Source organism: Euwallacea similis, chromosome 7 (genome assembly GCF_039881205.1).
Source record: "Euwallacea similis isolate ESF13 chromosome 7, ESF131.1, whole genome shotgun sequence".
Classification (NCBI taxonomy): Eukaryota; Metazoa; Arthropoda; class Insecta; order Coleoptera; family Curculionidae; genus Euwallacea; species Euwallacea similis.
In genome coordinates, this window is record NC_089615.1 from 2,521,986 (window position 1) to 2,546,406 (window position 24,421).

The following is a 24,421-nucleotide window of genomic DNA, read 5'->3' on the forward strand; positions in this document are numbered from 1 at the left end:
TCGACTGCACTCGAATCTCGAGCGAACAACTTTTGATCGAATATCTAGCGAAAACTCGAACATATTTGACTACAATAAATAACACTTTCAGTTCTGTTAAAAGAGCTATAAAGAATTTTCAAGTGCAGCAAGTACAATATTATTTAAAAAATTCAGCAGTTAAAAACAAACTATTACTTCATATAACACTGTTGCCAGTTATTCTAGACCGTCAAAGCTTTACTTTAGTGCCAACTTGTTGCCCCACCCCAACAAATAGATCTGCAAACGCATTGTTGCTCTCCCGTCTGACTGTCACAAAAAATGTGTCAATTGCCCCTTTGACAAACGTTCCATTAAAATATAAAATTAGGTTTATTTTTGTTTTATAGTTTCTTATTTTACATCACTTTGTTTATTTCTTTTTGCCTTTCTTTTTATATATATTTTTTGAGTTATTCCGAATTATTTTGCTTTAATTGAAGATTCAAAATTTAGTAGATTCACATCACAAGGGAAGTGATAGAGAAACTGGAGCAGATTGCAAGTTAGTAAAACTTTTCTTTACTTTAGTAAGTACTTGATAAGCAGTGCGATAGCACATAGCTCACAGAGTCGCAAATATAAATGTTCCCTATGTTTGCTGTGCTACTCAGTACACACCCACAATGGTCTATCTCACCTTCCAACTGAGTCTACAACCTATCCTGTAGCCTAGTAGTGTCTACATTTGGATCAAGAATAATTCTTACCTTGATGTTATTTATAACTTCTATTTTGAGCTGGTTAAAATGCTTAATTTTTTCTTTATGTTTTCTGGAAATACTACTTATCCAATATTCATTACTGGTTTTCTACTAACTTTTACATTGTATGTAATGATTAAAAAAGTCTCTTGTCAGTTCAAAAGCAACATCAAAGGTAAGCATGAATTGCAATCCAATTTTGATCTTAGTTAAAGCCAGATTTATAAATTGACATAAGATAATACAAGTGTAGCACAAGTTTTTGGTAAAATGCAATATATAGATATTTTGTAAATATATAAATATATAATAAATAATTTGGGCTTCTTGCCATATAATTATAAGTTGTTATACAGTATATCTACTTAAGTTGAAATCATATGGGAAACTTTTTTATTATTAATTTTATAAACAAAGTTATTCTTCATAAAATGTTCTGTATGGTCTTAAGCCTAAAATTAAATAATCAAAGATCAAACTTTTGTAATTGTGTACCAACTATATTAAAAGTATTAATTTTATTTTTTTAAAATTTATTATAGTTAAATTCAATAATCTTCTGTTTATTGAAAACATGATAACTTCAACTCTTAATATATTTTCATAACAATTGTGCAATTTAAACACATAATTAATGCATAACAATAATTTATTTTGCTAATAGGAAAAGACAAAAAGTTAGTAATTTGTGTAACTATGTAGAATTATATACTTTAGTTCTTAGTTATTCCACTAGTGCCTCAACATAGCCATCCTCTCTTTCAAAACATTTAATAATTTTTTAACAGTGAAGTTTGATATGTGTTAGAATATTTAACTCTTACAAGAATGTCAGTAAATTTGGTTTCAACAAGACAGTGCCTTATGCAGCAGTACTTTAACTATTAGAGAATATTTTCAAAATATTTTTTGGCTTGCTAGATCTCCTAACTTAACCTCTATGGATTATTTTTTATAGAGTTATTTAAAAGAGAAAGTCTACCAACATAACTCATTTCAAAATGTTAACCATTTGGAGAGGTTCATTTTGGAGGAATGTCAAGAAATTACCCCAAATGTGATAGTGAATGTATTAAGGAAATTTGGCGAAAGAATAATTAAATGTTTTGAAAGAGAAGGTGACCATCTCGAGACACTAAGGGAATTATTTAAAACTAAAGTAAGTAATCTACAAATCATTAACCCTTTATTTTTTCTTATTAGCAAAATAAATTACTATTAGAAAAACATATTAAAAGACGAAAAGTTATCATGTTTTCAATAAATAAATGATAAATATGCATTATTGAAATTAACAATAATAAAAAATTTTTTAGCAAAATTCATATTTTTAAGAAAACTGATATACGACTTTAAAAGTATGATGTCTGATCATTTTATTTTAGGTTTAAAATTATGCAGAACTTTTTGTGAAGAATAATTATTTTTCATAAAATTAAGATAAAAAGATTTCCATATGATTACATCTTAAATAGACTCACTCTATAACGTCGGTTAAAAGTGTTGACTTTCTAACTTGTACTTTTGGTTGGCTCTTCCTTTATACAAATATACACACCGTCAAAAGTCTTGGACCCCCTAATTATTATACAACTACGTGTTGACCGTATTTATAAATAAAAAACCAAATGCCCAACATCTTTATCTTCATGTTTATTATTATTTTTTGTTTGCAAAATAACAAACCTTTGTCCATTATAAAATACAATTAAATAAATAAATTATAAACTTTGTTTATATAGAAGGTCCAAGATTTTTGAAAGTGTGTGTATTTATACAGAGTGTTCCAAAAAGGTTATTCTAAACTTAAGAAGTTTATAGGAGATATTGCAGTGAACAATTTTTGCATAGAAATCCCCAGTAAGAAATAAGCCGTTTTGGCTCAATGTCATTTTTGTTCAAAAGACTTCAATATTAAACTTAAGTGAAAAGAACAAAAACAAACAAAATAAACACTTTTGCCTCCTGGTACAAATTTACTGATTGTATCCCTATGCTCGATGTTAAAAACTGATTTTAATCGTAATCACAGCAACATTCGTTTCTTTGGCGACAAATTATTGCGTTTGAAATGTGAAAATGGTCCAATTTTACGTTTGATAAATATGCAGACATGCATCTGATTTATGGCAAGGCAAGATGCAACACTAGAGAAGTTAAGCGCCTTTATACAAGACGTTTTTCTATTCGCCGACTTCCGTTTTGAAACACATTTTTGGCAATCCATCATTGATTACGAGAAACAGACAATTTTAAACCAGAATATGGAACTGGACATTCACGGACTGCATGAACAGTGGCCTTTAAGGAAGGGGTTTTGCATTGAATTGATGAACAATCTACCATCAACACGCGTGCAATAGCGCATCAAATGAATGCCGCCCACCTAACATTGTGGTCGGCACTTTACGAGCAGTTTTTGTGCCCTTACCATCTTCAAAAAGTGTAAGCACTAGGTTCGCAAGATTACCAGCCAAGGGTACATCTTTGCCAATGGTTTTTACAACGTATCGCAAACCAACCGAATTTTGGTTTTATAATCCTATTCACCGATGAGACTTGTTTTACTAAGAACGAGTGCTACAATAGTCAGAACTGCCACAAATGGAACGATCACCATACTTACGCCACATGGATCAGAGCTCATCAAAATCAATTTGCCATTAACATGTAGGATGGTATTGTTGGCGACTTTTTAATTCGCCCGTTCCTGCTTCCACCTCAGTTAACTGACAACATCTACCTAAATTTTCCGCAAGATTTACTTTCTGAGCTATTAGACGTTCCTATGGGTATTCTGGCTAAAATGTAATTCCAGCATGACGACGTACCTGCACATTTTGTCCATATTGTGCAGGATCATTTATATCAATATTTTTATGAGCGATGGATCGGAAGAGGCGGACCTATCAGGTGGCCAACGCGAAGTCCCGATTTAAGCTCATTGGATTCATTCCGCTGCAGTTACATCAAGTCGTTGGTATATGAAACTCCTGTAGCCACCTAAAGGAAACTGTTGGGAAGAGTCACGGCAGCTTTTCTTTTAATGCTACAAGATTCGCACATTTTATAACGGGTGCGCGATTTAATTATTCAAAGAATAAGTTTTGGAACCTTTTTGGAACACCTTATATGTATATAGAAGGCATTTTACAACCCCTAAAAATGCCATCGAGTCCAAATTATAAGGGAAAATACTGGAAATCAGTGCTCAAACCACCTAATTCTACAATCCTAGTTTTAAAATAAAAAGCCTGCTATCTCACATTTTGTTGAAGAACCATCGAGCCTGTGATTTTTTTTATAAATTTCTTTTGTATGCCTAATAATTTTTGTCTAGATTCCAACCGTTGACTAAATGCCGACATGGAGCAACCAATTCAAGTAGGTGATTGGATACAAATATCAATTCTAGGTTCTGGAAGCTTTGGAACAGTTAGCTTATGGCGTAATCAAAGAACGTCAGAATCTGTAGGTGGGTAGTTTGTGGTTTCCTGCCATTACTTATTTTTGCCACAATAGAGGGTGTTGTTTATACAACCATGAATCACCCTGTATAGAACATAATTTTTGATGCTTATAGTGACTATATGCATTTATATACTTAGTTTTTTCTTTTATTTTGTTTCTCAATAACGCCTCACATAGAAATAGGAATTTTAGTAGCAATAGAATTTCACACCATTCTCAGTTAAAATTAACTGGAAATAACATTCGTCTTTTACTAAGAGCTCAGACGGAACTATTGTTAACATTTCGGTGGGATATGTCATTGTCTTCAGAATCCAGGAAAAAGTTGTGTGATAGGAAAAAAATGTCTAAGCAGCTGAAGAATTACCTTTTTATAAGAAAATAAACAAACAAAACAAAAGAAAAAATGGACAGTCCGGTTCGACCATATATAACATATTTACAACGTCTATGTTTATTTGCAGCTATAAAAAAATGCAAATATATGAAACCTTCTGCTTTATCTGCAAAGCAGAAGCAGCGATGGCATATGGAGGTCGAGTTCCTCAAATCCGTCGACCATCCCAATATTATAAAATATAAAATCATTGACCCTATTTTGGATAATATGATGAACAAATACAACCCTACAAATCTACCTCTGCTTTCAATGGAGTACTGCACCAAAGGTACTTTCTCCTACAGTCGAAAATGATCTTAATTGGCAGGTCCAAAATTCACAAATCATATAAATGAAAGCTGGAAAGACAGTGACCATCAAAATGTTTACTTATTAAAGATTTGTCCTCGAACATTCAGAGGATCTGTCAGCTGAGAGTGATTTTGACTGTATTTCCTCAATTAAACATTCATTGAGGCTTGATTTGTCATCAGGCAACTTAAGAAGGTACCTAACAAATGAACCAATAAAACTGTGTGGCCTACCAGAATCGGATGTTCGAATGATAATTCGAGATATATCTGACGGTTTGAGTTACTTGCACAATAAAAATATCACTCATAGAGATGTCAAACCAGACAATATTGTGCTCCAAGACGCTCCTACTCGTAAAGGCTCAGCTGTATATAAATTAATAGGTAATAAAGACGGTGGAAATAAAGTAGCTAAGTAATTTTAATAGTATACAGGGTTAAATCGAAAAAGTAAAATAGGTACTTTTAACAGGAATCTCAGTAACCGTGGTGCATATTCGAGAACTAGTACAGAATTCTAGTATTTTTGTACAATTCCTAAATTTCCTTCCCTCTACATTACTGCCAAAATTAAACGGCTAAGTCTTCACTTAAAAAAAAAACTTTTTCCTCGAACTCGATCTGTTCAAGGTAAATATCCTGCATATTTAATTTGTTATTTTAAGCGTTAAAAATATACGGCGTGTTTTATAGTAAAAACATAAACTTTTATCATTTTTCGTACTTACTTTCCAATTCCTTTTTTTTGGTTTTAATCGTCCTCTTGCAACTTTTAGCTAGCTGTACACCTCTGTTTCTCCCTCTAAACTTGTTAGAATTTGCTTAATTACAAAGAGAAGACTCTGTACTTCTTATGGTTTGTTAAGTCAATTAAATGAATGACAATTGAGATACAAAATAATTCCGTTTCTTGTGAATTTTTAGATTTAGGCTATGCAAAGGAGTTGCAGGATTCAACTCTAAGTTTTGTTGGCACAATGCATTATTTAGCTCCTGAGATATTCTACAATAAAGATTATGACTATAGGGTTGATTACTGGTCCATGGGCACCATGGTATTTGAAATAATTTGCGGTGTTCTTCCTTTTCTTCCGGAACTCACACCATTCAATAAGCAAGTTCCTAGTTGCTTTGTCATTTGCAATTACGATAAACAAGAGCATTTTAGATATGAAAAAATAAAAAATAAGGGTCCTGATGACATCTGTATTTTTCTCAATAACTCTGGGTCGGTCTCTAATTCCACTGAAATCAAAAAGGAGAATTTCGTGACCTCTTGCTTCAAACAGAACATAGAAATTTGGTTGAGAAAGACATTGCAAATGGAACCTGGTAACAGGAAGTTTAGCAATAATTTGAGCGCCTTTGATTACTTAAGGTATATTCTGGATAAAAAAATTATTCAGGTGATCATACATTTTAATAGATCAGAGCAGATTTAAAAGTATTGAATTATTTTTAGGTTTTCTCAGTATTCAAACTAGAATTCTATTCCTATGAGGTGAACGACAGCACCCAATTCGGCACCCTCAAAGACTGGATATCACGGGACATCAAAATCCCAAAATCCGACTTGCACTTCCTATTTCGTTACCAAACAATCCCAAATCAAAGCAATGATAAGTCTTATGAAATCTGTCATTGCAACGACGACAAAACTTTGCTGCAATATCTCATTTATCACGAAAGCGTAATTCTTTACGTCTACAAAAAAGACTCGATACTTCATGATAAGTGCTTCAGCCCAAAGTTACCTAATTTGCTGAAAGAACTCTTCAACAACTTCAAGTTTCCTTTGAATTACTTGAAACGAGTCTATCGTTTAGCACTTTTCTACATTTATTCCGCACGTCGTACTAAGGAAACCTTCAAAAGCGCCTACTTGTCTTTGATTCAACACATTCAGGGTCAGTGTGAGAAGGTTAAGAACCAGTACATTAAAGCTACAAGCGAGTTCAGGCAGCTTTTAGAGAATGTCCATAGCTTCAACAAAAAACTGAAAGAAGACAAACTGAATGGCAATATCCAGGGTCACTTGAATAGTTTCCCGGAATTTGGACAATGCTTAAAATACGGGACTAGGATTATATCCAATTTAGAGCGAAGGCAGGCCAACTTGAAGTTGTTCGAAACGCAGTATAAGATGTTGGAAGTGAAGAAGCTAAGCATTAGCGAAGCTGAAAAATATGCTGCTGAAGTATTTGCCAAGTGCGACATATTAGCCCAGTAAGTGGTTGGTAAACTATATGTGGTTACCAGGGCTTCATGTACGTTTTTAAGGTTTGAGACGTGTAACAGTAAAGGGTTTTTACAACTGCCGAAAAACGGGGATAGTCCAGATATAATTTTGAAGCCAATTAGAGATGCGGTCTCGGAGACCTTGAAGTTGGAATGTAATTTGTATTTAAAGGAAAACAAGCTGAAAGATAACTCCCAGTAAGTATTTCTAAAGGGCCTTTTGTTGAGGGAAGCACACGACCATCTCACCAATATTTTTCTTTGGTTTTTGTACCTTCCAGAGATTTTTGCGTAATTTCAAAATTCTCTGAAGATCTCTTGTTTTGGGTGGACGACTTTGTGGACAATATTCAAAAACTGTCCAATGAATTTGGAATTGTTCGAGCGACTTACGATAAGATACTATCGGAGGCTGTGAAAACTAAGAAATTAGGTGAGTTACAGTATTTTTCTATATTGTTGCGGCATTATCTTGTAAATTAACAAAGTTTTTTTTCAACATCGATTGATTTTTTATTCAAACTGAAGTGAATTTTTTCCGTAAAATATGCCCTACGTTCATCGCGGATTTGCATTTAAAAATAATCACAATTTTGGTTCATTTCTTTGGTAAGTATCTAATATTCATTAGTTTTAGGTTAGTTGGATAAAATAAAATTTGTTGAAATATTCTATAACTCTTAAAGTACAATCAATTTTCTTTTAAAAAATGGTCAGGTTCGTATTAAAAATAATTAAGTTGATAATGGTGTTGGAGAATCGAAACGCATCTTGGAAAAAATATTTTCAAGTAGCTTAAGAAAGTGTTCTCCGTTTTTATTTACCTCGAATTTTCTAAATACAATTTTACAGTATTAAAAGGGCAAAATGACTCCTCTGATAAATACACACTTTTTTACAAAATTTTCAGATTTCGTTTTGAATTTCAATACCAATGAAACTGAAGAACTGATCAAGGAAAATGAAGTGCTACGTTGTCAGTAAGTACATAATTGTGAGTTCTTCGATTATTAGTTAAGGGATTTCGGAAACTATGATAGTTTAAGGGCTAAATAGAAAAAGAATTGCAGCTCTACAGCTACTAGTACGATTGTTGTTTCTCTTTTGTATTAACTCTCATAGTTTCCTAGATTTATCATAAAAAAGCTGATAAGCATAAACAAAAGCATTGAAAAAATGGAAATTGTATTTACTTTTTCTTAGATTTATTGATTTACTTTCCGAACGAATGGCTGCTCACAAGGATTTTGTGGAAGCGGCTCAGGATTATTTAGACCTAGACTGAGTAACTCATGTGCGACCTAATTTCAACAGGCCAGTACTTTTATGAGACTGATTAGTCTAGTCAAATTGTTAAGGAGAAAAAGAAATTGTTGCATTTTTGTACGTGCGTTACGTAGGATTTTACATCTTAAATTTGCAACCACATTTTACTGTACATGTTTTTATCTTTTTCGATAAAAAAAACTTCGTGTAAAAGATAAATACCATCAAATTTAAATAACTCAAAAATCGATAACACTACTGTAGGTCTGTTTGCGCCATGGAACTACTCCTCTAAATGCGCAGTTTTTCTTCCATATAACCAAGTCTTTATACCGGGCGGTAACAAAACGTAGGTACACCTTGTGACTTTTTTGCTATTTCGAATAAAAATTTGAAATTTGGTCCTTTTGTTTAAAAAGACAACATTGTAGTTTTTTAAAAAAGCCAGGGTCACACTGGTCAAACCGGTTAGAATTAAAAATTATCCAAAAAAATTCGCAGCGCTCAAATTTTCATCATTCATATCAATAGCAAAAAAGTAATAAGTGGCATTCTCTGTTGCCTCCAGGTAAATTAACAGTTTTTTGAGAACTACAGGTTGCAGCTACTCGTCTTGGACACATAATGCATTCATAATGCGTTCTTATTTTATATAAATTACTTGCTTACGTTTTTAATGATGTTACGTTATTTTTTATGTTTATCTTATCTGAGGCTGTTAAAGATGGAAACAGACTGTTAATACGTCACGTGAGCTCACATGATGTCACTATCGATGCTATGTAATGTTGGTGGATGTGGTTGTCACCTATTGACTAGATCATTTTAATCGTTTTCATTAAGTAATATTAATAATGTGGTGAGAACAAAACAAGTTTTTAAAGGATATATGATGCCAAAACTCTTTTAAACCCAATTCCGCGATTACAAGGGAAATAAGCTTTATTGGAATACAGCTGAATTTACTTTATGAATATAATCAGGTAAACCGCTATGGCTACAAACCAACTTCTCTGTTTTCTGGCATCATTTTTTTTTAGCCTGTTAAACACAAATTTCAGGCAACGACTAGATGGACCCTAGACAGTTCCGATTAGAAACCGGTTAACTCACTCTTTACGTTTTACGTTTTATCTTCAAAAACCATCGTTTTCGTCAATTCATTAATGCATCATACAAAATGCTCTACTTAATTCGAAATACATGACAAGTCCATTGCAAAGATGCCACCTTACAGTCGTGTTATAAGCAATTATCGCCTCCTAGACCTGTATGTTGCAAAAAATTCTAAAATACGTAGGAAAAAAGTAACAACTACACTTTTATGATATAACGTGAGTAGACATGACTTCACGTGAACTTACGTGACGTCAGTCTGCGTGTTTGTAGTTTTATATTTGTTGTCAACTTATTAAATGGGTGTTCCTACGCTTGGAAATTTGACATCTACCTATTTTTGACAATAGAGATTTTCAGAAAGACACATATAAATCGGATTGATCAGTATCTACTTGACGGCCCATTAAAAAGGAAACAGAGGAGTTTTTGCCCAAGAATGTTTTTCTAGTATAAATGCTAAGACACGTCAATTTTATTTTTAAAAGGGACAACTTTTGCGATAAAATTCACTTCCAAGTTATTTCACCTCTTTGAATTGTGATTACAACCCTTCAAATGTTAATAAGGATTATAGGGGAAGTGATATATCATTTGAAAGGCCTTGCTTCCCTGAACTCATTGCAATAATTTTTTTAAATTTTATCATGTACTTTGACAGTTATTCAAATTAGAAATAGTGAAATTCGTTTTTGCAACTTCAAGTTTGAATAATTGATAAAACACTGTTGAAACATGATAAAACTTTTTAAAAGATGTTGCACTGAATTCGGGGAAGCCAGACTTTTCAAATGATGCATTACTTGCCCTATCATCCTTATTAACGTTTTAAAGGTTGTAATCACAGCGCAAAGGGGTGATACAATTAAGAAGTCAATTTTATCGTAAAAGTTGTTCCCTTTAAAAATAAAATTGATGTGTCTCAGCATTTATAAGGAAAAAATCGTTGGCATAAACTCGTCTGTTTCGTTTTCAAAGGGCCTACCGGTATATTCACTGGCAGTCATCGAACTTGAATTCGTTTGGTTGAAAATCGATAGATTGGGGTTAATCTAATCTAGATAATCGTTTCCAAAATGGGCTGGTAGTGGTAAAAACGAGATAGAAAAAAAGTGAAGATGTCAAGTCTAACGAGACACATTTAATTAGTGGGAAGAGTATAGTTGCATGTTTAATATTTTTATTACCTGTTAAAAACTTTACTTCGTACCATTATACTTGAGATTAAATAATTTTGAAATGATTCTTTAATTGTTTATATTCTCGAAACGGTTCTCGAGCGTTTAGAGTCGTTCAGATGAACTAGTCAGAAGTAATGTGTCCTATGATGGTCAATGCCTATTACCGAAGCTGTAACACTTGGAACATGTCAAAGCGTCAACGCTCAGTAATGTACCTGAAAAAAATTGAACTAAACGTTATATGGTGCATTGGTATGGAGCTGAAGAACCTGGGAACTGGAAACCAATTTTCAACCAAACTGAAAGCAAGTTTATTCGCCTGCTGGTGGTTGAATTTGTCGCCGAGAAATGCAAATAATGGTAGGTCCTTTCCAATGCCCTATCAGGAAACTTTACAAGTGTGTGATGACCACGCCAAGATCTCATACAACCGCCGAAAATGGTCAGCGATTAGTTTATGAAGCTTCTCGGTAGTTTTCTACTTGACCAATTTAGACAGGTACTATCTCGTGGCAATTTGGTAAATGTGTGTGTCCGTTGGGTTAGTCTGGACACACGTATCACTACCATTAGCAATATCTTTCATATAGGTGAAACGAAGGAGCGGAAAACTGTAGATGATCCTGTAGCAAAACAATTTTTTTTTGCAAAAAATATATTTAAGATGATAATGGTTCTTAACATTTATTAACAAATACTACAATATATGTTATGTGCATACCCTAAGAAGGAGTTCTCCCTATTTACACTGCGACCAACAAGTTAAGTTATTCTGCGTTTGCGATGCGTGCATCAATTCCGATATTAAAAATTGTCCACTTAAGGACAGAGCTATACTTGCTTAATGTATATAAATCGTCACTATTTAAACAAAATACCGAAGCTGCTGAATAGTTACTTCAAAAAGCTAGATGCAGGTTTAATCAAATACTTTGATGTAGCTGAGATATACACAGAAACACCACTAGGGCGTCGGTGCTTTGATGTTTTCTCCTCGTACCTTTTCTATTGCCTAGCACAAATACCAGATCATGGGGATGACGTAAAATAAGCTTCGAAGTAGGTAAGTGCCATTTATATGTATCTTGATATATCATCTACTATATTCTTTAGATTTTTAACGTGTGGTTACAGTATTAAATTCAATAGTGTCAAGTATTAATGCCATTTTGCAACTCTAAAAGAATATGAAAATTCTAAAATCCCGAAAAAAGAGACGAACATGTCAAAAAAGGTTTATTACGCTATGCTGGTGCCTATCTAACTTAGCAAAATTTCTAAATTCTAGTGATCTATTTAACATCTATCTTATTCATGTTTTCAGTGTTTATTTTATAAGTATTGTATTGCCTCGGTTTAAACTCCACCTGCGGTTAAACCAAAGACTTTGACAGGTAAATAATGCAATATATTATGTCAAATCTGAAACTTCAGTTTTCGTTTAAACCTGGGGCATACAATTGGGCCTTTAAGGCAACTTTTACAAGTTCAGTGTAAACACCAGTTTGAGATTTAAGCTCCAAATCAGTAAAAATTTGCGGTTTAGAGCCTATCGTAAGTTCTCAACTGGGATTTAACCGATACACCAGCTCTTCGGGTGTAATTTAGCCTTCAGTCCGAAGTTTACAATCTAAAAAGGTTATGCTATTGGGGAAACGCGAGCGGAAACACATATGAAGTGATTTCGGTGAACATTATTGAATCACAAATAAACGAAGATTCTCTATTTTATTTGCTAATCTATTTCAATGCCAATTATAGGTCAAGCACAATAGTTAACTAAATCATGTAAAAATACTACTTTTCTCAATACCTTCAATTTAAACTTGAACGTTTCATCTGAAGTTTTACTGATGGTTTAAGAGTGGCCTTAAGTGATACCAACGAATAGAAAACGCTTCTGTTGGATTATGCACGAAAACTACATTCAATAAATTATCGAAATTACTGATACCGTGAAAAGCCATCTTAAACAAATGTAACAATATATTGGGGGCTCTTAAGTACTCGAAGCGGCTACGCAATGTATTTCACTCTCACATGTCTATCAACCAACTATTACCCACTATTTACGTTGCGTAGAAGATTTGAGGGCCTGAAAGGTCCAATTGACCAAATTGCCATTTTGCTTCATTATACCTCATTCAAATATTCTACAGATGCACTCAACTATTGTACCGTATGTATTTGTTCAAATCATTCCAGCTAATGGAATAATCGATTTTCAAATGTCCGTAGTTGGTCAGCCCGAAATTCTGGGGCTTCCTTCTCAGTCTCCTTACATCATCGTAAATGGGCATTGTTCTGTCCCCGGTATAGGACATGTCCTCTAGTCTGCTGTAGATTTCTTGACGGGTAGCATAAGGATCGTATCTGGGAGAAACAAATAATTGTTGCGAATATCTGATCAAATTTTACAATCCAAGCGACTATTTGTAAAAATCTCGTTAAGGTCAAATTCTTAATTGATGTCAAGCTACTTTCCATAAAAAGAAAAAGTCTGATGAATGATTGCACTCTCAATGATTTATATCCGACCAAAATCATAACTGTTAGACTCTTGAATGGGATACCTTTTAGGTATTATATTATATTTGATTTTCATCGGGCACGAAAAACAACGAATCATTGACTAATTAAACGCGTTTCTAAAGTCAATTTTCCTATTAAAGAATCTTTCATACTCGTAATAATCTCCATATCTGGGGCTGCTTAAACTCCTTTCAAGTAGTGGCTTGTGCGTGATGCTCACTGGTACTGAAACCTTTCTGAATCGTCCAGTTTGGTCGTAGATGCCGAACACTGAATTGTCTTTCAAACCATACTCGTATGGATTTTCATCGTCTAAAAAAAATGTCCCATTAAAGTCTTTCGAACAATGGAATCAGTCGACTACAGGGTGTACCATATTGAACTCTCAACGTGGGGGTCTCGGAAATCGTAGAAGATACAGAGTCGATTAAATGGAGGCAATGTTGTGTGTTTATGAGAGAAATACTTTGCCTTTTTAATTGTTTAAAAATTCAGATTACTTCTAAGGATACCCGGAAAAAACTGAGAATTGCTATTTTTTTTTTTTTTTCTGCATTAAATTACAAAGAAACATGAAAATGGAGAACACTTTCTTAAGGCACTTTTTTCCGCGCTACAACATGAAAATAGTTTTTCAGAGATACGACGTTTCAGTTTTTTAATATCATCATCAACCTTTTTTTTTTTTCAAATAGGGACCTGACCATTTTTTTACGAATTTGGTTAGTCATTGATAATTGAAAAACTTCCATGTGTCACATTTGCCGATTTGCGACGTCTAGATCAAAAATATTCATTGTCAGGTGAAACAATACCTTAACATTATCACATTCTGTATTAGTGCATCTTACTTACTCAACTTTCATGGTAGAAATTAAAAACCCCTATGTTAAAATGAATAGCTTAATAAATATCAGATATTTATCACGTGACAGGCATAGACACATTACAATTACTGTCAGGCGCGGCCTACTTGTATATTTTATTTATATTATTATTGCTAAACCGAATATTTTTAAATAAGTGGATGGGTAACCGTGATGCCGTTCATTGGCCTGCTCGCAATACAGACCTGAATCTACAAACACAATGTTGAAAATATATTTTCAAAATCCTGACAATGAATATTTTTGATCTAGACGTCGCAAATCAACAAGTGTGACACATGTTTTTTTTTCGATTATCAATGACTAGCCTAATTCGTAAAAAATAGGTCAAGTCCCTAATTGAAAAAAAAGTTGATGATGGTGTCGAAAAATCGAAACGTCGTATCTCTGAAAAATTATAATATGTATATTCAAGTTGTTGCACAGGAAAAAATGCCTTAAGAAAGTGTTTTCCCTTTTCATGTCTCTTTGTAATTTAAAGCCAAAAAAATAGCAATTTTTGGTTTTTTTCCGAATATCTCCGGAAATAATCGGAATTTTTAAACAATTAAAAAGGGCAAAAAACTCCTCTCATGAAGACACAACTTTGTCTCTATTTAATCGATTCTGTATCTTCTTCGTTTTCTGAGATTCTCATGTTGAGAATCGAATATGGTACGCCCTATACTCCAGAAACATCTTGCAAAAATGCAAAAATGTCCCAATTCTATACAAGACGAGGTTGTTTAATTTAAAACAAGGTTCAGTGATAATATTAGCAATGTTGCAAAATTTCTCTTTCTCTTCTTATTTGAAATGACATACACAGAACAATAAAAATGGTTTAATGCGTGCTTGTTTATGATTTATGATTCGAAGAGCTGGTTGTACAACTATTCGTTTTAGTTTTATGAGTGAATATGGATCCATCATCGGCTTTAACGGGAAGGACGATGTGGTTAATTTACCGAAAAGAGAAAAGTCGTGTGTCCAAATTAATGCTGCATAATTAATAATTTTTGATAATGAATCAAAAGCCTTGGGCTTAATCCTTGTGAGAGATTTTGAAGTGCTAAATTACAGCTAAAACTTTGCAAGATTTCGGGTCATCATTTTTATTCTAAAATTAGGTCACGTACAAAGACAGAATCTTAACAAATATTTTAATCTGTTTTTCGCTCTCATTTAATTAAAGTTTCCGGTATTTGCTTAGATGAACACTAAATTCCAAATAATCTTATAATTTAAGAACTAAATACGTCAATTTGTATAATTTTTATTAAATTAGCTTTATTGCCAATTTATACGGAAATAATCAATTTTTCCCATTTGGTACTTCTGGGCGTTAAAAAATCTTATCTAATGTTTCAATTATTTTTGAATCAAAGGGGCTGTTTTTTTCTGACGAGTTAGTAATAATCACATCACGGATCAATATCAATATTATTATTTCTTCGGTGATTGGATGTGGTCTTGCTTCATTACATTCGACGTAGCGGTTTCTCTTGCTAAACTAAGAGATGATTATTAGGAAATAAAATGTGACATCGTTATATTGTTTTTAAGATAAACTTTGATTCATTACATTACATTTACATCGAGCAAACCATAATAACATTGAACATTTCTCATTTTTGTACAGTGTTCTTCATTAAATTATACACATCACGCTTTCGTACTTGCTTCTAAGGCATACCATATCACACGCGAGCTATTACAACATGTTGAAAACAACCACATTTCCACAATTTTCGTAATTAAAAATATTTAATTTTTCAACAGTGAAAAAGCTCCAAATTACAGTGCTATTCTGCGCGAGTATTTTGTTAATAGTGTTTAGTAATGAAATAAAAGCAAACGTGAAAGTTTGTCGTTTGAATAATCTGAGCCACTTAAGAGTGTTTTTTCTTTAATAAAAGGGCATTTTTAATTTATTTTTTAATTTCTGATTGATTTTGAGTTGCTTTTTTACACGAGTGAGCATGTGGAGTTCGGGCAAGTAGTCAAGTGCGGGAAAGACACTTTCTACACGAGTTAGAAGAGCCGGTTTTCCTATGAGTATATTCTGACTATATATGTATACTCGACTGGAAGCCACGTTCATTTGCTTACCGAACGCAAATAAAATTTCGCAATCTCCTTGAGTGACAACTAAACCTAGAAGGACTTTGGCTATAAGTTAAAACAATAGAAATGCAAATACTAAAATTGCTGTTGTTAAATGTTTTAGAGAACAATATCCGAAATTACGGAATGGGAAGGTCGATTCCTAATAGAACCAATTAGCGATGTTTTATCTTTTATGAATTACGCAGATTGTTCTACTATAGAAGGTTGTCGTTGTTGGCCAATACCTTACAATTAAGACGGTTCGTAATGAATGAAAATTTCTGTTGACTTAATTAATTATCGCCTTTTAATACTGTCCACGGTCTGTTGCCAAGATGGTATTTTGAGCTACTTTCTACGATATAATTTATTAGTAAACAATCACTACAGGAACATGTGTATCACTCACGTAAGATGTTACATTAGCTACTTTACAATGTATTTAATTCTGTCTACATATGAATATGGCTTAACCACGTCAGTGAATTTCGTTATCCACCTGAAAACACATTTTTCTACTCCTATATCAGCAGTTTGCAACAACGTAAGGATAGTTTATAACCGAAAATCAGCAATTATAGATAAGTGTGTGCAATAAAAATTCAACCCGTGCGTAATAACATTATATAACGTGTGTTACGTATACCTAATCAATCAAATGTTCAATCAACACTTCAGCCATCCGAAAAGTCAATAAGTCCTCATTATTTTGTCGTAATTTCCATGAATGTTACTCGTCGGATTTGCTAATCTATCTTCACGAGGAAACCTAATATCCGCTCAACAGCACAATTAATGGAAAATTCGGAGAAATAATCAATCTTCTCCGATAGGTAAATACTTTCTAGTGGTTATACCACCAATTTACTACTACTTAATTACTTAGCACGCCTCGAGCATTGTAATTATTACACATTATCCTCGAGGATCAATAATTTTACTAGTAGTAGGTATGCTGTATACCTTAGCTCACCCTGCAAAAACTCCACTTGAAGCGAGAAACCTTGATGTGCGATACCACCAAACTAGGAAGTGAAAATCCATCACCAAACCCATACGGTTCTATCTACAGGCACAAAAATCTTCCATATTCGGTTGGCACTTGTGTGCAGCCGACAATAAACTTGATGCATTTTTACATAACTTTTCAGACATAAAACAATTTCTCCTTACCATATTCGTAATATCCGCTCTTCCTCCTATTTCGCGGTCTCCTGGACATGTACTCGACTTCTTCGATGTCTGCATAATCTCCGCTGATGACTTCCTGGTGTCTGTCATTTAACCTCTTGGTTCCAGGAACGTAAAAGAAAGAGTGGGAGTTTGCCTCCCCCAGATCCCCTCCACTACCTGCGCTGGACCCACTGACTGGTACAGAGGGATTGGAAGAAAGCTCCATTGAATCCAAGTGTTCCCGGATATAGGCGTAGTTCTCTAAGTCCCATGGGTCTATGTAGGTTTGTTGTTTTTTTATGGATTCATCGCTATGATAGGAATTAAGTACACGTTTAATGAAATTGTGGCTTTCTCTTAAGAACGCACTGACCTTTCGGATTCAGCAGCACTCCAATAAATGTCTTCTTGTCTAGGCCGTCGTGGCATGTCTCGCCTTCGTCTGAAAGGATAAAAAACTTGATTTAAAGTGAACGTGAAATGCAATGAGAAAATGATTTTTAAGTAGCTGCATCGGACGAACAAGATCCATGAAAGGACGATGATATATTACAGTTTCATTTAAAGCGATGGTTAATTTTGACCACGGACAGGTACCTTGAGCAATTTTGGCGGTCCACCTTGCATAACTTCTTTTTTCAATGCTGCACAGAAATGCTGGAAAAATATTAAAGAATTTTTTATATGCCGCATCTATCACACATGTGATTTAGGTTTTAGTGCTAGCGATTGGCCGGTTTATGACATATATGCATGATAATACGGGGTGTTAAGTAAAAAGTAACAAGCCATTCGAATTTATGCTACTACGCCATTCTTAGAAAAAACTTCTTCGTTCGTAGGTCGAAAATCTCTAGACCATTGTGTTTTTTTCTCCTCTAGCGACGGCACTGCAGAACGTAACAAGTGCGGAAAAGTATCGCTTTCCGCACTTGTTGGACTCGCAGAAAAAAAAGAATTTGTTTCAAAGCACTCTTGATCAGTTTTTTTTGCAACCGTTGCACACAGTATTTTATTTATAGTGACCTTACGGTAGAATCCTCGCCTTGAGATCACAAAACATTAACATTACATCTCTTCACCATCTGATTGAACTAAAACAACTTTTTCCAGTAGTCCTATCAAAAATCGTATAATGTTTGTGGAGACAAGATCACGCATTAACACTAGTTGAGTAAGTGCACTGAATACGACCAATTAATTACCATGTAATGCAGTCCTTAATCAGATTCTATTGCCGTTGGCTTGTTAGGTGTGCTTGCAAAACACGCAGATTGCTATTTAAGATATAAAAAGTTTACAATCCACAAGGAAGAGATATGATAATATGGCGGATGGCGGCAGTGTGGTAATCCGGTAAGTTATGTAAACTGGACGGGCAACCACCCAGAAAATCCGATATTAGAATAATGCAATATATAAATCGTATTGTATTATTATATTTCGATAGGATTGTTTGATATCGCGTTTCCTGCAACTAGCTAATGCATAGTTATTTTTGTATCTTTGGTCAATTTGCTACGAATTGGTTTTTAGAAAGTAACTAATGGGATTATACTTTCGGACTGTGTTTGAATGGCCCAATAAAATAATTGGTTATCATTTTTTTTAATAAGAAACAGGTTTAATTTATTTTATGTCGGCCATGGGTACATGTTTCGAAAACTCATCCATACGTATACATTTCGGAGAGTCGTCCATACGTATATCTTTCGGAAATAACAATGGTTAACGCACTTAAAAATGCCACCTTATTCGTGGGGTTTAGGGTATTCTGTATAATACTCCAAACCCCATGAGCAAGGTGCATTTTTAAAGTGTGCTAACCTTTGTTACCTCCTAAAGAGCTGAAGCTACGAGGTTAGTTAACTTAAACAAAAGTTGCCATTTTTGAATCTCATTTAGGTCAATTTTGCGACTTTCACAGGCTGAGTAATTCATGAGATATTTGGATTAGTAACTTACGAAAAATAGTTCTATTTCTAAAACTGGAGAGAGTACAATTATTATGAAAAAGAAAAAGTACAATTCTTATGACTTAAAAACATTTTCAGGACCGTAATAATCGGCAGGATTTTCAAGAGACTGAGCTTAGTTCCTGCTGAAGCGTAGCAGGCAACAACTTCCCAACATTACAAATTTAGACCTCATGTTCACACCCTCAGCATCTTTGAATGCCGGTTATGTTGTTTGCAGAATGTGGCTGATTACGTTCAATGAAAATGCCCCACAATTTGCTTGTCAAGGTAAGTATGATATGCGGAATAATATGGTAATCGTATTAGAAAATATGTATTCAATGCCATCACAATATTTAGTCGTATTTCGTAAGAGAACCGTTACAGATTGAGGGCGCGACTTTTTTAATATAATAAATATTTTCGGGCACATACAGGGTGTTTGGTTAATAGCATCATTTTGAAGACAAATGGAGACATTTCAGGGGACATTCGGCTTACACAATTTTCAAAAATAAAACGTCTGGTAATACTACTCGTATGTAAATGAGATAAGTAGTTGCTCTATATTTGGACCTGTTTGCCTATGTTATTGCGCTATCATCGCAATACCTCTATCCACCAACTAAACACCCTGTATTAATTATTGCGCTATCATCGCAATACCTCTATCCACCAACTAAACACCCTGTATTAATTATTTCTCTGAGACTTACTTTGCATTTTCAAACAATCTGATTAACAGTTTGTTTTCACTTCTACAAAAGTTGCGCCTTGCATATATCCTCGTTCAATCAGGCTGTAACTCCTACAACTGAAATGCATACCAACAGGTCATTTAGTATTCCTTCCGAGACCTATTTTTATAATGATGGGCACGTCGATTACCATAAATCATAAGTACGTAACGTTCGTATTTGTCAGCTTAAACAGTTGCATTATGACCATCTGTTTAAGGAAATTCTGCGGCTTTTACTTTGGTGCATGGAGACATAAATGGAAGTCAATGAGTTAATTTCAATAATCTAAGTACTTCAAACTGGCCATACGATGTGTCATATACAGGGTGTATCATCGAAAATTTTGCTCCCGGCTTATTTTGAACTATGATCAAGACATTAAAAATTGCCGCTACACGTTGATTTTGTTTTCGAGGGGAACGATTTTAGCGTTAAATGCAGATTCACTAAAGCAACCCCCTTCACGGGGATGCACTCAACTTTGGAATTTCAAATAACATTGTAGGTCGAGTGACACCTCATTTGAAAGGGTTTTTAATTCTGATAGCCAGCACGTAATTTTTTTTTATATTTTAAATTACTTGTTAAATATTAAACCAACATATTCCACAAATTTTAATGTAGGCACAGGCTGGACAAATTATTATGAGGTTTGGGGTGGCTATGTGTAAAACCTTCCCATTTTGAATTTATCAAATTTACATCCACGGTCACCCATTTTTTCAGGTTTATTTAGCAGTAATTCAATTTGAATGAACATTTTCAAAAATTCCTATTATCTCCAATGTATTTCAATACATCTAAAATTGAAAAAAAATTATATGCTGACAATGAGAATTAAAAACCCTGTCAAAGGAGGTGTCACTAGACCTATAGTGCTATTTGAGATTCTAAAGTTGAATGCACCCCCGTGAAGGGGGTTGCTTTGGTGAGTCTGCATTTAACACTAAAATGTATCTTTCTCGGAAAAAAAATAGACGTGTCGCGGGAATTTCTAATATTTTTATCGTAGTTGAAGATAAGCCAGGTGTAAAGTTTTCAATGGTACACTCTGTGTGACTTGAACTAGGCTAATTGCATACCCTAGATAGCTTGTTGTGTGCGATTTTGTTTGCTGTGTGCAGCCTTGTGGCACTATTGCTTGAAGCCAAAATTTTCGAGATTATCGATGATTGTTTAGGTAAAAATTTTGAATAATCACAAAGTTTTTTTAAGAGAGTTGTTGCATAAGCCTACAGGAACACACATTCATCACCCGTTAAGAATTATGTGCTTTGCATTTGGGTTAGAAGTTTGAATGCGATTTTCTGCAGTTATGCAATGACGATGTAATGGGAAAATCTGAGAATTTGAATAGACAATTATTACGATCTTTTCGTATTATTGCGATAAACATATTGCATTGTGTGTGTTACTCTGCGCTACATATCTAAAATTGATTGCATTATGCTTTGAAAGCCTGGAAACACCTAAGAAAGGAATAGGCAGGTAATAAATCATTTTCTTTCAGTCTCAATATGTGTTGTGCATTCTGGTTTCTGTTTAATGAACTAAGCAGTTCAACGCTATGGGAACATAAAATTTTTCGTGCAATAGGTGAACAAGTTGCTATAAACGCTACTGGTACACCTCATAAATACGGTCGCTCTCGTGATCGATACGGCACCTAAATGGGTGCAACTTTTTCTTTTATTTCTCGAATTTGCCATGATCTACTTTTCTGAATGCACGTTGCAAAAGTTCTTCATGCGAATTCCCCATATGCATGATCGTGGAAAATGCATGAGGGAATATCATTACGCTCAACCATCCCTTCTCGGACGCAAGACAAGCAGACAATACACGGACACTTTACAAACATTAAAGACGTTTTCATAGGAATCAATTGTCGATTTGGCACTTTAAAAGAGCCTCAGGCTGTATTGCTGCGTTAATGACTCCATTTATATGCCCTAAAATAATCAATCAATTCGGCACACGCTTGCACAATAGAATTTATATTATGACGAATAAATTAGTCAAATTTTGGCACACTTCTTATGCCCAGGCTATGTCACGTACATGATGATGAATGTTTTCAACCTACGTCTTATTCTTGCAGAATTAACCGTGCAGTTAAGCGAGTAGGTACCTACGTATCAAGATTATATTTACACACATTTCGTCATTTTTGTTTCGGGATGGTGTGAACAGAAGTTTTTTAGTTACTTAGATATTTCTCGGGGCATTAAAGCTTACTCACATACCTAAGTAACAATAAATTTACATAAGTTTCTCTGGGTTATTCACAAATTACGAATGTTCTTCTTGGGCACAATTCCGCTTCAAACAAAAAAAAGCACCAGTGCGTTAATATTTTTTTGTTGCAATTTCTCTTGATAAGCTGTTACAAGTATGTTTGTATGTTTTTTCGTCTCTTGCATCTTCCGAGGTCTTGCAGTCATGCAACTTTCTCGTACCTACCTCACCTTCTAAAGGCAATCCAATCCATGCAATTAATCGGCAACTTAATCTGAATAAGAAGCAGGTACTACTTTTAAGAAAAATAATCCAACGAACTGTTTGCAAAAACCTGAACTAACGATTTTTATAAAGCCATAACCGAATCAACTCGTAAAATTAACAAGTTTATATACCAATTTTATAGTATTTAATCATCATCTTTCGCTTGAAATGGTGCAAAAGGAAATATTATTTAATGATATTCCCTTTGTTGCTAACAATTGCGCATTTTGTATAGAAAGTGGAGTGATGGTATAACTGCTTTAATTGCTTACTAGATATGTTTTCAATCCGTAATACTGGTGAAACGTAAGAAATGGTAAATTACTAAGTACATACCTACATCATTACAAATTAAGTACTTATTAACTCCGAGTTTATTCAGCCTGATCCGAGATAAACCGTTTGTTATTGAGATCCAACAAGCAACCGTTAATTGTTGCTAAAGTATTAGGCGAAGTTGCAAAATTTACCTTGACACCTACCATCTTTATGCGACTTCTTATGTTCGCCGCACATTGGTTTTCCATAAACGTACACAGGGACAAGCAAATCTTGATGGTTTAAGGCGACATCTCTTCATCTTTAACTCCTCTTCATTTTTCTTTTAGCGGCAATTAATCTAGGAGCTTATAAGAGAACCTTTTCTGCTGTAAATGATTATTAGACTTGTTCTAACTACCTAATATTTTTCTTATTCTTTCTATTTAACTTAAGTTCCTTAATTGTTATTTTCGTTTTTCTAATAACTTTTTCCTAGATTCTAAAGACCTTACTGAGATTTTAAGAAGAGCCTCACCCGAGCCCTTAAAGATTAGCTAAGTCGCTCTCCTTCGACACTTGCAAAATCATGATCAAGCAATCACCGTATGGAATTATCAGTTTTAAAAAAATGAAAAGAATGGAGGTGCTATTAATAATAGAGTCCTCTTCTGTTCTTGCCCACTTGAATCTTAAAAAATGGTAATTGATCCGGGGGAACAGGAGGATTACAGATTTGGATCCTGGTCTTGGCACGTATGAATTACGATTAGAACATTCAAAAGAGCAAAGAAAGATGATTTTTAAATTATAAGGCGTTTTGGGGTGAAATCGCAAGTCAAAGGAAAGCGTCTCTGTTATCTCCAATTAGTCGTAACTGATAAAAGTTGGCAATTTCACTGTTCTACTCCAATCACATTTTTTACGCGATATTCCAATTTTTCCTTCAATTGAAACGAGTACCTCTCGTATTGTTTCTGCTGATAATGCTTTTCACCAATTTTTATCAACAATAAATTTCCTAATAAACCTACCTGTAAATGATCACTCAAAATTCCAAAAACCTGCAACCAAAAGACCTGCTGCAACTCCTATTCAACGCACGAAAGTACCGTTAACAGCACAAAAAAATTCACTTCCTTCTCGTCTGCATCGACCGAAAAAAATCGAGATGACGATCGTTACGGAGGAACAAGTGGTTCTCTGGTAGTACCTTCACTTTCTTCGGAGGAAGTGTGCAAGGTACCGTGTCCAACAGCGAGTTGCTAAATGAATAGACGGCGAAGCACCGTGGCGAGTACTCTCACCCACGGTCAGGCGGCGTTTGCCATGGTACCACCAAAGTAAAGAGCAGGTGGATAGTTATGGTACCAAGTCTAATTGAGACGTCTTCTTTATTGTTGATGGTTATGCAAGCATTGTGTGACTTGCTATTTTGGTTGTAAGCGAAATTGATTATTGATTATTCTTGTGGCTGCTTGCGAGCATTCAGGGATGGTTGTGACAATAGGAGAGCGTCATGGTTGGATAAAAAAGATATGGGTTTTAACAATTGCATGTAATTTCTATAAAAAATCGCTGGATAATGAG

At 34.3% G+C, this 24,421-nt stretch overlaps 2 protein-coding genes across 3 annotated transcripts; one reads left to right on the forward strand and one right to left on the reverse strand.

The window, feature by feature from the left end:
• Positions 1-361: 361 nt before the first annotated feature.
• Positions 362-8,484, forward strand: IKKbeta (I-kappaB kinase beta). The gene is made up of 11 exons (XM_066391801.1): positions 362-526; positions 4,066-4,200; positions 4,661-4,864; positions 5,070-5,273; positions 5,814-6,003; positions 6,058-6,295; positions 6,352-7,115; positions 7,170-7,325; positions 7,409-7,560; positions 8,038-8,107; positions 8,331-8,484. The coding sequence occupies exons 2-11, from the start codon at positions 4,092-4,094 to the stop codon at positions 8,410-8,412; spliced, it is 2,169 nt and encodes a 722-aa protein (XP_066247898.1). The 5' UTR covers positions 362-526; positions 4,066-4,091; the 3' UTR covers positions 8,413-8,484.
• Positions 8,485-12,544: 4,060 nt separating this feature from the next.
• Positions 12,545-24,171, reverse strand: LOC136410012 (uncharacterized). Of its 2 annotated transcripts, none has more exons than XM_066391909.1 (5): positions 23,056-23,080; positions 17,744-17,812; positions 17,371-17,681; positions 13,375-13,534; positions 12,545-13,063 (listed from the first exon to the last, which is right to left on the reverse strand). In XM_066391909.1, the coding sequence occupies exons 2-5, from the start codon at positions 17,797-17,799 to the stop codon at positions 12,856-12,858; spliced, it is 735 nt and encodes a 244-aa protein (XP_066248006.1). In that variant the 5' UTR covers positions 17,800-17,812; positions 23,056-23,080; the 3' UTR covers positions 12,545-12,855. The 2 variants fall into 2 exon arrangements, with proteins under 2 accessions (XP_066248006.1, XP_066248005.1); XM_066391908.1 differs by lacking the exon at positions 23,056-23,080 and adding an exon at positions 23,866-24,171 and having other exon boundaries at positions 12,558-13,063.
• Positions 24,172-24,421: the final 250 nt, after the last annotated feature.